This window comes from Equus quagga, chromosome 2 (genome assembly GCF_021613505.1).
Source record: "Equus quagga isolate Etosha38 chromosome 2, UCLA_HA_Equagga_1.0, whole genome shotgun sequence".
Lineage (NCBI taxonomy): Eukaryota > Metazoa > Chordata > Mammalia > Perissodactyla > Equidae > Equus > Equus quagga.
This window is the reverse complement of record NC_060268.1, coordinates 49,404,262-49,421,939: the sequence shown is the minus strand read 5'-3', so window position 1 is coordinate 49,421,939 and position 17,678 is coordinate 49,404,262. Positions and strand designations below refer to the sequence as shown.

Sequence of the window (17,678 nt, the reverse complement as noted above, 5' to 3'; positions counted from 1 at the left end):
CAAGGCAGCTAGAGGTCAGAGGCATAATATTGAAATGAGAAACGAACAGAAGGAAAACTCAACAATCTGCAGAGGGTTCCTCTTGAGCAATCAGCTGAGTAATGATAAGTGCATGTATATGATGAAACTACCCAAGACCTGGTTAAGAGCCATCGAAAGGATTAGATGTAACAGTGCCCAACACTCACCAAGGCCAGAAATAGTGATTGTTTCTACTGGGCAGACTAGAAAAACTTATCATTCACGAGTCAGTAGACAGAGTGAGTACACAGTAGAGTCTTGCTTCAGTATTGAGGAATAATTAGCCTAAAGTTGAGAGCTACTTCATTCCCACTTAACAAATATTAAAGGCAAGATCCAAAGAACCAAACTGTTCCCAGGTAACTTAACTCTGTTCCAGAGCAATAAATATTTACAGAAAGCAAAAAATATACAACAATCAATGAGGTAATATCTGCAATATCTGGCATCCGGTATGAAAATGTAAGCATGTGAAGTAGCATAAAAATAGGACACATGATGAGGAGAAAAATCTATCAATCAAAACTAACCAAGAATAGGTACGGACATTAGAATTGGCAGTCAAGCACATCAAAACAGTTATTATAAGTTTTGCATGTGTTCAAAAAGTTAAGTAGAGAAAGACAGTATCAAGGGAATGAGAGGGCAAGCCACAGATGGTGATAAAATACTTTCAAAAGGCACATGTGCTAAAGGACTGCTATCCAAAATATTCAAAGAAGTCTTGAAACTTGACAATAAGAAGTCAAACAACCTAACTAAAAAGTGGGACAAAAACCTTAACAGACACCTCATCAAAGAAGATATACAGATGACAAGTAAACATATGAAAGGATGCTTCACACCATATTTCACCAGGGAAATGCAAATTAAAACAACAATGAGATCCTGCTACACATCTATTAGAATATTCAAAAATCCAGAATACTGACAACACCAAACGCTAGAGAGGATACTGAGCAACAGGAACTCTCATTCATTGCTGGTGAGAATGCAAAATGGTACAGACACTTTGGAAGACAGTTTGGCAGTTTCTTCAAAAACTAAATATACCCTTACTGTATGATCTAGCAATAGTGCTTCTTGACATTTACCCAAAGGAGTTGAAAACTTATGGCCACACAAAAACCTGAATTTGGATGTTTACCAGCTTTATTCATAATGGTCAAAGCTTGGAAGCAACCAAGATGTTCTTCAGTAGGTGAATAGATAAATAAACTGTGGTACATCTAGACAATGGAATATTATTCACTGTCAAAAAGAAAGGAACTATCAAGTTATGAAAAGACATGGAGGAACTTTATATGCATGTTACTAAGTGAAAGAAGCCAACGTGAAAAGGCTACATATGGTATGATTTCAACTATATGACATTCTAGAAAAGGCAAAACTATGGAGATGGTAAAAAGATCAGTGGTTGAAATGGATTTGGGGAGGAAGGAGAGGGACAACAAAGTGGAGCACAGAGTAATTTTAAGGCAGTGAAAATACTCTGTATGATACCATAATGATGGATACATGTCATCATACATTTGTCCAAACTCAGAGAATGTAAAACACAGAGAGTGAATCGTAACATAAACTACAGACTTTGGGTGATCATGATGTGTTGATGTAGGTTCATCAGTTGTGAGAGATGTACCACTCCGGTGGCGGATGTTGACAACAGGGAGATGCTATGGATGTGTAGGGGTGGAAGATGTATGGCAAACCATTATACCTTCTTCTCAATTTTTCTTTGAACTTAAAACTTCTCCAAAAAAATTGTCTTAATTAAAAAAAAGGTAAGTGGAGACATGGAATATGCAAAGACCCAGTTTGAACTTATTGAGATGGAAACTAAAATATCTGATATGAAAAATGCAGGGGCTTGGATTAATAGTAGATTAGACCTTACAGAAGAAAAGGTTAGTGAATTTAAACACATAGCAATAGAAATAATCCAAAGCAAAACAGAGAAAAGGGAGAGAGAGAGAGAGAGACCCAGAGCATTTGTGGTTTGTGGGACAATTTCAAGAGGCCTAATATATAGATAAGTGGAGTCTTCAAAAGATAGAGACAGAAAAAATATTGAAAAAATAATAGCCAAAGTTTTTCCAAATTTGAAGAACATTGCGGACTTATAGTTCCAAGTAGTTCAATAAACTTTAAGCACCAGAAACAAAGAAAACTACATCATGGCACATCATAATCAAATTGTGCAAATGAGTAAACAAAACAAAATCTTAAAAGCAACCGGCAGGAAAAAAAGACATGTATAAAGGACAACAACAACAAATGAGAACAACAACAGATTTCTCACTGAAAACAAGAAAACCATGCAACCACCAAGACAACAGAAAAATATCTTCAGAGGAAAGTTTTTAAAAATGACATTCAGAATCATATGTTCATATCAATAGATGCAACAAAAGCATTAGACAAATATAACATCCATTTCTGATCAAAACTCTCAGCATACTGGAAATAGAAGATAGCCTTCAACTGGATAAATGGCATCTACAGTAAACCTACAGCTAATATCATAGTTAATCAAGAAAGGAATGTGTTCCATCTAAGAATGGGAGCAAGGCCAGGATGTCTGCTTTTATCACTGCTACCTGGCAAATACTGGATCTTAGCCCAGGCAATAAGGCAATCAAAATTATATCAGGCTTTTTATTTTTTGTGAGAAAATGAAAAGTTGATTTTAAAATTCATATAGAAATAATTCAGAAGTTCTAAAATAGATAATTGAAAAAAAGTTGAAAGACTAACACTGCCTGACTTTGAATTATCATAAAGTAAATCTATAGTAATCCAGACTGTGTGGTAGTGGCATACAGATGATAAATTTAGATCAATGGAATAGAATAAATAATACAGAAATACATCTACATATTTTTTTTAAAGATTTTATCTTTCATTTTTTTCTCCAAAGCCCCCCAGTACATAGTTGTGTATTTTCAGCTGTGAGTCCTTCCAATCGTGGCCTGTGGGATGTAGCCCTGGCACGACCTAACGAGTGGTACCATGTCCCCACCCAGGACTGGAACCGGCGAAACCCTGGGCCACCGAAGCAGAGCACACGAACTTAACCTCTTGGCCATGGGGCTGGCCCCCACATTTTTATTAAAGGTGCAAAAGCAATTTAGTAGAGAAAGGATAGTGCTTTCAAAAAACGGTACAGAAACCATTAAATATCCATCTGCAAAATATTGAACTCAGGTCTATAACTTACACCACATTAAAAAATTACCTCAAAATGTATCATAGACCTAAATGTAAAACATAAAACTATAAAATGTATACAAAAACAATAAAAATGGGCAAAATATTTGAACAGACACTTAACTAAGGAAGATACATGGTTAGCACATGAAAAGATGCTTGAAATCATCAGCCGTTAGAGAAATACAAAATAAAATCACTATATCACTACACACATATTAAAACAGCTAAAATTTTAAAGACTGGCCTTACCAAGGGTTGGAAAGATGTGTATGAACTGGAACTCCCATACATTGGTGGAGGAAATGTAAAATGGTACAACCACTTGGGGAAAAGAGTGTTAAGAGTTAAACCTATTCCTTATATATCTTCCAGTTATGCCACCCATCAGTATATTTTTCAAGAGAAATGTAAACATATGTCCATACAAATATTTATACACGTGTTCCTAACTGCTTTTTTTAATTGATTTTTTGTGTGTGTGTGAGGAAGATTTGCCCTGAGATAACATCTGTGCCAATCTTCCTCTATTTTGTAAGAGGGATGCCTCCACAGGATGGCTGATGAGTGGAGTAAGTCCTCACCCAGGATCCGAACCTGTGAACCTGGAGCTGCCGATGCAGAGTGTGTGGAAATTTAACCACTTGACCATGGGGCTGGCTCCACCTAACTGCTTTATTTTTAATAGCTAAAAGCTAGAATTAAACCAAATGTTTATCAAAAGGTGAATGCATAAACAAACTGTGATATTTTAATACAATAAAATGCTACCTAGCAATAAAAGAAATGAAGTATTGCTGAACCCAGCAACATGGATATATCTCAAAATAATTATGCTGAATGAATGAAACCACAAAAAAGAAGAATGCATACTATATGATCTATTTATATAAGATTCTATAAAATGCAAAATGAAAAATCTCCTACAGCACCATAAAGCAGATCAGTGATGGCCTTGAGGTTGGGAGGTTAGGAGGGATGGCTTCACTGGGGCATGAAGAACCTTTTTGGGGTGATGGATATGATTGTTCATTATCTTGTCTGTAGTAATGGTTTCATGGAGGAAAACATATGTCAAAACTTAACAAATTGTACACTTTAAATATGTAAACTTCATGCTTTGTCAATTTTACTTCAACAAAACTGTTTGTAAACTTTTGAATTTCCAGCTTCTCCTGAGAAACTGGAAGCTCTAGCTGCATTGTATCTGCATAAATAGCAAGGCAGTGGAAGCTGCCTCTTTTCCAACAGTCACTTGCTCTCAAGATTGCCACGGTCGCTCTCCATCCCCTTTGTTGCCCTTGTCCTGCTTTATTCATTTACTTGATGGTTTTAAGAACTTGAATATATTGCTATCAGTTGATTTATTTTCTCCTCTAAACAAACAAAAGAATATTAAAATAGTTTCTTCCATCAGTCCGAAGGAGAAACCATCCAAATCCCTTAACTCATTCTATGATACCCTCTCTTATTTGGCCCCAACTGATTTTCCAAATCTATTTCTTAACACTCCCTTTATCAGTCCATATATACACACTATATTTCTTAGACACAATTGCCCACATTTCCAAACAAGCTGTATGTGTTGGGTTTGCTTACTTAGCATGTCAACAAGATCTATGTTTAAACCAATAGCAAAGAGAGAAGGAAATAGAAAGGACTGCCTTTAAACTCTGGTAGGGATTTTCCTTTCTACCAAATGCTAATTTGAAGTCATTTTAAGTCTCTCCAAAAAGGATTGGTAGAAAGCAAAGAACTCTTGACAGAAAAATGATTTCTTGTTTGGTGCAAGACATAGGAGGTTTAAAAATAAATGACCTCACGGAAAATGAGAGGTTGCAAAAGTTATCATCAACCACTTCACCAGGATAGGCTGGGGAAGCTGTGATATGCCAGGTAATGCCCAAAGGCTCTCTATTGCCTTTACTCATAAATCTTCAGATGTCAAGATATTGCTGAATCAAGCCTGTAAATTCCTGGTTATGTTGGGTTTACCCAAGTTATAGATCATCTTGTAATCTTTTCTTTTCTCCTGCAAAGTCACCCAACCTGTGCCACCTTTTTTTGTTTGAAATATTCTTTTTATTCACTTGCTTCCCAACATAAAGAATAAATAATAAATATTATAAGTATTAAGTGAGTTGATTAATTTTACTTTTTTGTGATTTCTGCATAGATACTATTAAAATATGAGATAATTACTGCTTGTATATTTTGCATGCTGGTCAAATTTATTCTCAAATTCTTAAATATTTGTAATAGTTTCACATTATATACTTACAAATAAAACTTCTCATCCCATACTGGATTTAAGTTTCCAAAAATGGTTTTAGTCCTTCTTTTGTTCTTTCCAACTTGAACTGTCACATAGGGGTCACTTGACCCTGTTTTGTCTTTTGCCTGCAAGCCTTGTGCAGAAACCACTAAAATAAACCAAAATAAACATTTTAACATAAAGATTTCCTCAGGAATAAAAAACGATAATGAAGGAAACATTTTCTATGGCTTTGTCCCCTGGGTTTGCAGATACATCCCCATTGTTTCCATTTCATAAGCAACAAAACTTTCAAAAAATAATTAATAAAACAACAAACACACTGAACATTGAAACCTTCCTTTGACTAATATTTGCTGTTGCCTGTAATGATTAGGGGCTAAATACGTAGACATGCACATAGATATTAGCTATATTCACATTACTGTATACACAAATAGAGAAATGAGGATGCACATAAAATACGCTAAAAGTTATCCAATGTAATTCAAAAGGCTGTGATTTAAAATTTGTTTATTTATTAGTTTGCTGTCAGTATTAATCAACTCCACCTAGTAAAAGAAGCGTCTTTACTTTACCTTGTAAGTATGATATGAGTAAGTTAAGAGGCTTGGTAAACATTGACACAATACTTATGCACTTGCTGTTAATGTCACAAGCAACTTTAGAAGTTCAAATTATTAGACATTACTAAGCTCAAATTGCCTTGACTCAAGGATCAAATTAATGAGAGATATTGATCCAGTAGTAAGTAAAATGACACTCATTTTCTCATTAAGAGAAATCAACTCTTCTGAAGAGACTATTGGCTACTCTTGTAATTTATCAGTAGCAGGCAGCAACGAAGATAATCTCTTGTAAATTGTGGGGTATTGATGAGTGTATTGTAAAACAGAACTTCCTTCCTCTGGAAGAGCTTTTGATTAGAATAAGACACAGACTGAAATTACTTCAATTATCTAGTATATATTTTAGAAATTTGAAGTACCAACAAAGCTTCTTGTCAATATTGACAAGATTGAAAAATTCTATTTATTTTACCTATAATTATTATTGGTAGTGATTTCTAAGACATATAAAAATCTCAATGTGGAACAAAAATTTTAAGGGGGACTTATTTTTACCTGTAATAGTTATTTTTGCTGACCATTTAGATGTCCCATCCAGTACACTCTGTTTGGCCGCCTTTGTGTACTGCACAAAATCTTCTTTAGAAATTTGAAACATTTCCTGAATTACTTCAAACACCTCTGGCCTGTTTTTCTCCCTGATCTTCATTCTTTCTTTCATAGCTGTAATAATGGTCTGAGTCTTGTCTTCGGCACCATGCCTAGAACTCTTTTCTGCTGCTCCTATAATGGAAAAATCAATGGTGATGTAAATGTACGTGAAGTCACTTTTTGAAGGCCTAAGAAAGAGAGTAAAAGAAGGAATATGAGAATGAATGAATGCTTTCATTCTGGGGAGTCAGAGTGGCTTTTTCAGAAAATATCAGAACAAGCCCTACACTGAGATTCAGAACAACCAGGCCTTGTGTTATTGACCAGTAAATGGACCTCCCTGATCCCTGCTTTTTTCAGTTGTATTTTTGGATTAAACCAGGAGTTGTGCAATTATTTGGTTTAAATTTTCAAAAACAACAAAACTAACACACACAAGCAAATGTGTTATACACCACACATATTTACTCAATGGGTAACCAAAACAAAACTGAGAAGTAGATTGGATATATATGACAAATGTCACTCAAAAATCAATATTTCAAATACTTGTGGTCATCCAAAGCGCCTAATTATCTTTATTGATGGAATTTATTGCAACTAAATGCTTAAGTTTTTCTTGTATAATAAATACCACTGCTATTTGTTATATATTGAAGTATGTATAGGGTAAGATTTTACTTGGAAAGAAAGTGGTTCTGCTGTTTAAAAAGGATTTGGAAATCACTGGGCTACATGATCTGTAAGGTACTTGATGGACCCCAGACTTGAACTCTCATTCTATGATATGGCCACAGTTTTGAACAGGCTGAATTCTTACTTTCTACTCAAAACCTTTTTGATTTCTAAGGCATTGTTTTTTATGATTGGTGTCAATGTTCTGGGCATTTTTATTTATAATACAAATCCTTCTGGCAGTGAAGAATTTCAAAAAGTCCATTTTTGAGTCCCTTACCTTTTCCAACTACCAGCCAGGTATTCTCAATGCTTTGTGTAAACTCTAGGTTGCCCAATATTATGCAAGTAAACAGTGACCAATGATCCCAACTCTCATGGTTCCTTAGTGAACTTGAAGTGAGAAAGCAAAAGCCGATGCAACAGTGTCTGCAAGAACTGTAACTGCTGAAACCAAGAAGTTTTTGGCCCAAGAGCAATTGAGATATAGTGAAAAAAATAAAAAGACGTGTGTTCAAGCTAGTAATTGTTTTAGTTTTCATCTATGTAACTGCAAGTATTGCCCAAATTGTATAATAATTGTTTGAAATATTATATTTCTGAAAGAGGCATACTATTATATCATAAAATATTTAGAGATTAAATGGAATAATTTATCTGCCACAAAGGATAGCCTCAGTAATGTTCTTTGAATCTAATCTTTGTATGTTAAGCCCAATTTAAGTATAGAAGCTAAGATGAAAGAGGAAAGGTCAATTATTAACTTTTATTATAATAAATTCATATACAATTTGACAGGAGTAATTTAGTGAAAATCTTCATTTATTTGAAAGAATAACTTTTGTTTTCTAAAGTGGAAGAAATACATTCATAGTAATCAAGGTGTAATTAGAGGAAGCTAAAAGAAATGAATATTCTGATGGTAGAAAGAGCAGATTTCCTGTCTTTACAAGTTTTTAAAATATCTTTGAGGACTTAAACCACATTTGAAAAAAGAATACTAAAAATTAATGCATCCATTTAAGGTAATTTGAAAGGACATTTTAAATGCCCTAGTCATCTGTTAAAACAAGCCCTAGAACAGATACAAATTTGTAAATTATACACTTTTAAGCAATTAAGCATGTTTGTAATTTATCAATAACGGCTTAACTCCAAAGTGCATAATTCTTACAATGTAAAACTAACTTAGGCTAGACTAAATAGTTACAACTACCCAATAGGCACATTTTATTTCAAGTATTAGAATATTCTCTAAACAAAAGGACAGTAGTGGCTTGAAAAAGTTAACTGCAAGATTCAAAGTGCCCCAGAAGTTTGGTTTGTGACAGTTTTCCTAAGAATGTTCAAAGGGTTAGAAATGCCATAAAAATGTGACTCTCCCCCAAATTTATAAACAAGTATTATTATTGTAACTATTCACGCCCCCAAAGGTTCTAGGAAAAAATGTTAAAGTTCTGGAGAGTTGAATATATTTTGGATTATTTTTCCAAATTCAGGAAGAGCCAGTTGACCACCACCCACATAACAGTGCTCATCATTCAAGCAATAATTACTAAATTCAAAGCTAGAATGTCAAGAGATTTTTCATCCAAAGGAATCAAATCTCTGTACTTAATGACTACCTCTTGAATCCTTTTAAAGAATTAATTAAGAAAGCTTGACAATTAACTTTGAAATCTTTCATCAACGCTTTCAATGTTGGAGTAGAGTATCTTCTCTAATACATACAGACAATAGACAGACCCCAAAACTGAAATCGCCAATCTGGGTAGAGCAGGTTAACAGAGGCTTATGTTTAAGTCTTTTATCTGTTATTTAGAAAAAAACATGTAGCTTTTTAAAAGTTCTACTGTTAACAGTTTTTCATCTGAAGAGAAGGATTCAACTTAGATCTGTTTAGTTCGGAGAGACAGAGACTAATTCATAATTAACTTTTGTCACTGATCTACAAGTACTTTCCATTGCTCTATTGTTTATCAACACCACATATCTTATTTTTCTAATGAAACTATTTCTTAAATAGTTGCAATTTGTCATGTATTCCCAGCACTTTGAGTTTTTTTAATTTTCCTTCAGGCTTATTTTGTTTATCTCAGTCATCAGAAATAAACTTAAATTTGCATTTGTATGAGTTTTCCTTCAAAGTATGTGGTAGAAATTCTAGTAGGTTCACTGAAATACAGCAATATGTCAACCAGAGATCAACAGTAAATGAGGTCAAAAGAGAAATGTGCAGTGAAAGCACTCCATAAAGTGTAATACATTATCCAAATGGAATACATCATTGGTACTTTTAAAAACACTTAATTGACAGATGAGACAATACAATTATGCACAACAAAACTGCAAGAGAATTCAACCTTAAACAGAGGCAAATTTATCTCACAGGGTTCCCTTCTACACAATTTAACATGACAGTCAATTAATTAGAACCCTTACTTTTTCTTTAATTTCTATTTATTACCCACTATATATATGTTTCATGTGAAATTCCCAGTTTCGCCACCTTTACATGGCGATTTATAATTTTAGCCTTTCTTTCAAATAATTATCTCTTTCTATATGACAACTGCAATATTCTCCCTTGGTCTCAGTCTCTTCTCCTTCCTATTTTTCTCAACAGCTGTTCCAAACATTTCTACCCTTTCAGGTCTCCTACCGCACCCCCATTACCCTCCATTCTCAGCATATGCTCTTCTCTCTTCCTTCACAACAATAGAGGCTTTCTAAACTCAGTGATCACATTTTCTGTCCTCCCCTACAGAAAAAACAACCGACAACAACAAAACCTGATTTGTAGCAGTAGATTTCTGTGGTGTAAATACTCCTGAAATGGCTGATTTCAAGCAACTGCTTCACAAAATTCTTGAATATTTATCAATCACCACTGATATGGCTACCTGAATGTCCTACATGCTAGCCTGTAAGGCCAACCTCAGTTAATAAAATGATTACTAGATTTGACTATTTAATTTGGCTCTGGGTTTAATTTAACGTATTCGGAACTTCTTGCACACTCTGGCCCTAAGGCCATGATCCTGGAAGAAACAAGAATAAATTCAGTGTAAAATAGTAGACATGCTGTGGAATACATCTTATGACAAGACAAAATACACCTGGCTCTTGGCTTCAGGTTTGGAATTTTCAGAAAACAAAGGCTGTGTGCCCATCACTAGAAAGCAGAATTTGGTTGGCCTTTCTACCTCGTGCACTTAACAGTCAGCATAAAGCAAGGGCATAAATCCAAATATAAATGGAAGAAATACATCAAGAAAATCACTTTTAAGGCAAAAGAGCGTAGTAGCTCATGATGCTTTGGGTATAGAAGGAGACAGTCTTGTGTGTGAATCCTGATTTGCTACTTACTAACCATTTGAAATCGGACTAGTTACTTTATCTCTGAAAGCTTCAGTCTTCTCATCTTATAAACAAAAGGAAATAATAGTGTCTTCTTTGACAGGGTCATTGTAAGGATTAAATGATAATGCATATAGTTTCAATACCAATGACTGAACAAGTATAGGGATTGCAGAATGTCAAAAGGTGAAGATATAAGCATGTATTAAAGAATTTTGTATTAACAAGGAATTTTAGTGTTTTTGAGCTTCATGATTACTTGACGTGTGCAGCAACTTTTTGAAAATTCTCCCGTGGACAGTGCCACACCCAAGCTCTGCCACATGCTAAATGCTCTATAGTTATTTGTTAGATGGCAGCCAGTGAGGTGCTTGAAGATAAAAGAAAATAGAGTTCAAAGAAGCTGGCAGAAACGGTTATTTCTATTTTTCACATCTGTAAATCTTTACCTGGATTTGAGGCTGGTGAACCCAGAGGAGGTAGGTGGTTATCATGCATGGAAAGCTTGCAGACAGTCTGATACTGAGGCATTTCTCTCTCTAGCAGTCTCTACCATGAGAAACTTGATTGCTTTTCTTTTCTTTCCCAGTAAAATCATGTGGGTGGGCCTGCTTTTGGTGCCTTTCTGTTTTCTTTCCCATGAAATCATGTAGTTGGCACGTGGTTGGCAATTGCTACCCTTTCCCTTTAGCTGCTTTATGTCCAAGACAATCTTAACCCACTTCTTTGAACATGCCTTCAATCTTTTCAAGGAGCAGACCTGCAACTCCCCCAGTCTTGAAGCCAGCCGCCTCCTCTTTCTTGTAAAATCAAAGCACACACTCTACATGATTTCTCACAAACAACAAAGGACTGACGTTTAACAGAAAGATAATTAGAGGAGCACAGATCTAGCCCAGCATCATCTCCCACTGCTGTAGGCAGCCCATCTCTGACAGTGAGAGAATGTGAGCAGGTAGCCCCCTTTCAAATAATTGCTACCTTCTATAAAGTGACTTCACTGTCAGTGAGCTTGGGTTCAAAAACAAACAGAAAAAGATCCACCCTTCCTCCTCCTCCACCTATACCACCCCCGCCATATTCAATCATCCCATTATTGGTAAATGCAAATTTTTAGAACAAGTTTGGAAAGATTTGCATATTAAAAGAAGAAAAAAATCAAGAATGCACTCTTGCAATTATCTGTCAAAGCTACTACATCTCAGGAACGTTATCTAGATACTCACTTTCTTGTGATTTCCCAATCATTGCAGAGTCAAAAACTACTATATGGATTAGGGGAACAAATTAGTTGTAAAAAAAAAAAGAAGTGCTCAACTTCAAAAATAGTTTTTCTATGTAAAGAAAAAAAGAAGAAGACAAGGGAGGAGGGAGGGAGGAAAGATCTTTTTGTTCTTATTACTTTTAGTTACATAGATTTCTTCATGTCCTTTTCAAAATAAAAGAAAAGAAAAATTTAAACACAAGATTTCTTTCTATTTCTATTTTCTTAAATAGCCTCTGAGAGAAACTTGGCTGACATTTACAACTAGTTCACAGTGTTGTTGGAAGTCGGCCTGGCACTCACAGCTAGGCCATGTCATTCTCTTGATGGACGTGAGCAAGCTCACAGGCATCTCTCACACATGGTCATTCTGGAATAATGTTGAAGTGAGACAAACGACGCCACTTCATAATTTTGTCTAAGCACGGATGAAAACAAGGTCACTGCACAAACCACAAAATACTAAACTTACGCTTTCCTAACTATTGTGAGTGACCACTGTTTCTCTACTAAATACAGCTATTAGTCTCACTCCAGTTTGCTCTCCTTGCAGATAAGATTTTTTAACATACACGGAATTGTCCTCACTTCCAGACAACACTCTATTCAGAGCAAACCTCTGCTTTCTAACACCCTCTTACTGAAACACCTTATGCTTTACTCTGGTATGCATTCTCCTTTGCAGCAACGGGTAATAAACTGAACTTTTAAAACTGCAGGTGTGTTCCTGGTGGTCTTTAGCTAGAGGGCATGGATAAGTATTATTAACTCTTTTCACATACATGGAAAATGATGCTCAGAGAGGTTTTGAAAAATTCTAGTGGTGGCAGGATTAGAAACAGATCTTTCTCAAGTAGCTGAGGACTATGAAATATAAAGATAGAGATATATAGCTATCCATTGCTTGTGTTATGTTGACTACTTCTGTGACATTATGTAAGGCACACTCACTCTTTTTGACCCCCTTACAGAAGCCTACCCAAGACCTGAAAATGCTCTGTTATTAGTTGATTTCTTTGGGCTAAGAAATTGACCATTGTATTAAAGTAACTTAACCATTGATTCCACTTTTACCCACTTTGACTCATCAAATCATTTCCCCCTTAGTGTTGTTGAAAAGTCAATGCAATAAGTATGTTGTGATTTTTGCATACCCCAACCTTGGTGGGTTGGCCATAGAGGACAGGACTTGAGGAGTCATCATGATGGGAAGCTCTGTGAAGCCACGGTCTGGTCAGCATAGAATGTCTAAAAGACAGCGGTACTATATAGGAAAGTGGAAAAGTACAAAAAATAAAATTCAACAACTTTCCGTTTTTTTCCCTTAGAGTCAACTTTGTATATTTCTTTATAAATTAGGAGAGAACACCAGGCTGGGTGTTGAGAGACCTGGATTCTAATGCTACTTATAATATCTACTTCATTCTTTTTTACAAGATAATATATTGCCTGAACTCAGTAAAATCAGTAGATTGGGTTCTCCAACTCTGTTCTCAAACACCCCCCTAAACATCTGTGGTTCTGGGGAAATAAAGACTATGGTCTCCACCCTATAGCAAAGGATACACAGAATATTACTTCAAAGCTTCCTGAGTACTCATTACATAAGCACATTTTTCATAATTGCTGTTGAAAGAGTAGAATGTCAAAAGTTTCCAAGATACATGTTCACATCTATTCATCTAAGTTTTAGAATACACGTTTGAGTCCATGGACAACATTCATTACTTTCTTTTGAGCTCTGAAAGCCCAGAATAAAGCTCCCATCCATGGTAGCTGTTCATTATACAAATAACTGACCATCTTAAGACATTACAGTTGCAAAGCGTGGTAACATGAAGATAAAATAAAGAGAATCAATATCTAGTTTGCAGACAGGAGCACACTAGCCAGATTTTGTTAATGTTATAAATTTGCAATGGCTAATAATGAGGACACACAAGCTTAACATAATGTCAGTGGGAAACACACAGAACAAAAGAACACATCTCATAAAATGCTACTTTCCTGAACTTTTGGTGAAATACTTTCTGTTCTTATGCAGGTACTTGAAATTTGTAGTTAGGAACTAAAAGTTGGCAGAATGTTTATTCAGTGGGACTCTGGGATTCCTTCTTTGGAGACGTATAAGGACGTACAGGCCAGTTGGGTTAGGGACCATGATTATTTGCATATTTTTTCCAATTTTTGAAGTTGTCTGTTTTCTACTTGGAAAAGATAATCAGGGAAAATACTTTACATATGATCTCTCTTCTACATATGTCTCACTCTGCATACAATCTCATCCCAGCCAACACACACTTTTTTGCTTTTCACTAGTTTAAAACTGCCACCATAACTGTCATGGCAAGTTCCTTGTGGGTTATATTATCATTCAGAGGCACAAACTGCTCCTTCATTAGCTACAATTCAATTGTTCTACCACCAAACGCTGTTTCCAGAAAAGAATGAAATGCCTTTTTTTAAAAATAACAGGGCACAATTGAGTTAATTAAAGAAAAGGCAGGTGGTCCCTGGCTACTGCCACTGGAACTGAGAGGAGAAGGATAAATCAGTTCTCTTTTCTCAGAGATTGATTTTTCTGTTTCTCATTGGTCTCCTGTTTCTGTCTCCCACTCTAAATGGCTGTCAGCCTTGGGCCAGGAAGGCAGTAAAGTGAGGGAACCACCACCAAGTAAACTCAGTTACACAAGAGCTGAGATGAGGCTGTTTGGGGAACTTGCTTGGCATTTTCAGGCATCTCTGAGCCTTCAGGGAAGTACTGAAGCAGTGAACGGGGTCTTATAATCACCTGGTCTAATTTCACTCAAGTGCAAGTATAGAAGTTACAGACCCAAAACTTGATGGGAATGAAATACCAAACTCAAATCGATTTGAAGTAACTTTAAATACTCTCCCTTTTGCATGAGTCATGGTCAGACCACATGTATTTTTTTGTCTTTTGTTTTATTCTGTGTGTGTGTGTGTGTGCGTCTTGCGTTAATAGACTGCATATCTTCAGAAAAGGATTAGCAAAATAATAAGGGTTCTAGATGCTCAGACTTGAGGAAGACTACTATTTTCAAGTATTTGAAAGACTGTCACATACAAAGGAAGTCATTTATTAAATCTTTTCTCCAGAGGTAAGATTTGGCTTAAAGAATAGAACTCACCAGGAGGCAGGCCTTGGTTCAAATTTTGACGTATAAGCTAGAATATTCTAATGGTGAATTAAGCTACCTGCCAAGGTGTGAAATTTTCCCTGGAGGTGTTTAAATAGAGATTGAATCATCATTTTGAGAAGGAAATCACAGAATGTCTTTACATTTTCAGGAGGCACTATTAGCAATAGCTTTCAGCTTTGACTTCTCTTAATTTTCTATTCTCTCCTTTTCTTCCAGTATTGGCATACATGAAAGTATTTTACACAAGTTGTCACCATTGCAAATTTCTTGCTAAAAGCAATAAAAAGACTTTCTTAAGGAAATCTCACTCATTCTGTGGGGAGAATTTCAAATGTTATTGAGAGTTATTGCGGAATAGGTGAGGTTGATTGATATACTTGCAAAACCTCTTTCGGTTCCATGTGAGTGCAGATTTTAAGGAAAAAGTAAGGAGGTGTCATTAAGGACGCCCCTCTTCTTGGGCATCTTCATTTACGTCTTGATAGATCTACATCTTCGTCTTCATTTTTCTGCACCATTTTTTCTTCTTCTAATTTACATGTGCATGTTAATGAATAACCTCAATGAAAAATTGCCTCATTTATTCAACCAATATCAAATAATACATGCTGTCTTAAGAAATGGAAACAGATTACGAAAATGTTTCTAAAGTTTAATGAATGGGTGGCCTCTCCTCTAAAAGGCTGAAAGAAGAATGAGTACATTTCTTAGATGTGAGCTGCATCATTTTTTTCTTTAAGGGATTCAAGCCATTTGATTCTAGATGGCAATATTTTTCCTGTTTTCTCAAATGTCGCTGACCTAATATGCTTATTCCTTAACATGCCTGTTTACAATTCATTTTTTAAACAAGTGAACTGAATTTTAATTAGATTACGAGATTTTGCAAGTAAATTGGCTGAGTAATATTGGGTCAATCCCCCTTCCTTTTAAGCAGTTATTCCTAAATATGCATTTCATTTTTCAAAGAAGGTATACTGCATATTTTGATTTTTTAAAATGCATTCATTACTATTAACAGCCTCAATCTGAACTGATTGTGTAGGGAAAATACCAATCAGATAGAGAAAACTGTAGAATGTGTGTGACTTAAAGCCAGCTGGGACAGGATTTCTGATTTAATCTTTATTTTGATATTTTTCTCTCCCCCTTCAATTTTAGGCAACCCATGCACCTCACATTGATTGCATTCATATAAATAATAAGCAGAGGGGACAATATTTAAATGTGAAAAAAATTATCTGCAAACAAAAAATCCATGTTTAAATAGATTACTTTGTCAATGTTTTGTAGTAATTTAAGGTCAGCAGACACAACTAGAAAAATGCAGCAGTGAAAAGTCAACAATATGTTTTTTAGAGTGTGGTGTTTTGACATTTTTGGACCTAATCAAAGTACCAGCATAAAGGATTTTTTTGGAAATGGAAAATTTAAGAGAACTTGTCATAAAAGTCAAAGTGACATGTACTTATTCAGAAGTGTGACCAGATGGGGAGGCCATTAATATTCCTTGAGCATCTACTATGCACCAAAGTCTTAGCAGAGACTATTTCATTTAGTCTTCCCAATAACCCTCTGGGGTAAATTTTATTATTCCTATTTATTTGGTTAAGGAAAATGAAGCCCTGATAACTTAAAAACCTTGCCAATGTCACATATCTGGTAAGTTAGATTTGTCTGTGACATTCAAACACGATACCTCCCAATTCCAAGGCAGGGGCTGTAGAAGTATATGGCTCCTTCAGGCAGGTACAGAATAGGCTTGGAAAAGAATTCCACTTGCTGTAATCACAGGGGTGTACCTTAGCTCCCGTGTGGGGAACATGACTTTACATATTCCCACTTACACGTGGGGCTATTATGAGACGAAAGTGAGAAAACAGATGCTGGAAGTCACTTTGAAGTTTTCTACTAGATGAGAGTGCAATTGCAGTCCAGGTACTCATTCTGAGGAATCTGCAAGTGTTAAGTTCAACACTGTAGGAATGTATAATTAACGATATGACTTGATGGACAGCATGTGTATCTTTGCGTAGCGGTAGCAGGGAGTCGGTAGGATTTGTTGAAAACCAGCAAGAGTTGAAGAGGTCTAACCTGAAAACATATAGGATAAGGCAGGCTCTGCATACCCACTTCTTTAGCCTAACTGAGTACTCACTCTGCAAACAGTCAGCATTTAGGAGATCCTGGCACTTTTCATGGCACTTCACTCCACACTCCAAACACTTCATGCCTTGCCGGGCAATGCCCCACAGGAGCCCTTCACACTCGTAACAGTAGGTAGGTGTTGTAGCTGTCCAGACCTCAAAATTGTGTGGGGTGGTGGAGGACATGGGGTAGATCAAAGCCTGCAAGGTCTTCTTGAAGACATGTATTTTCTGTGAAGATGAGAGAAGTTACCAACATAAGCCAAGTCAGTGGATTTGAAGCATTTCAACATAAAGCAAATCATTTTATCATTTTTCCCTGAAAATGTTATTTTGAGAGAG

At 35.7% G+C, this 17,678-nt stretch overlaps 1 protein-coding gene across 1 annotated transcript in view; it reads right to left on the bottom strand.

Moving 5' to 3' along the window:
• UNC13C (unc-13 homolog C) overlaps positions 1-17,678 on the bottom strand; it is a 351,117-nt gene that overhangs the window by 319,969 nt on the left and 13,470 nt on the right. The window contains exons 3-5 of the mRNA XM_046653916.1: positions 17,348-17,567; positions 6,631-6,858; positions 5,513-5,654 (exon numbers count right to left, since the gene is read on the bottom strand). Coding sequence (XP_046509872.1) covers positions 5,513-5,654; positions 6,631-6,858; positions 17,348-17,567 — 590 coding nt within the window. The remainder of the gene's footprint in view (positions 1-5,512; positions 5,655-6,630; positions 6,859-17,347; positions 17,568-17,678) is intronic.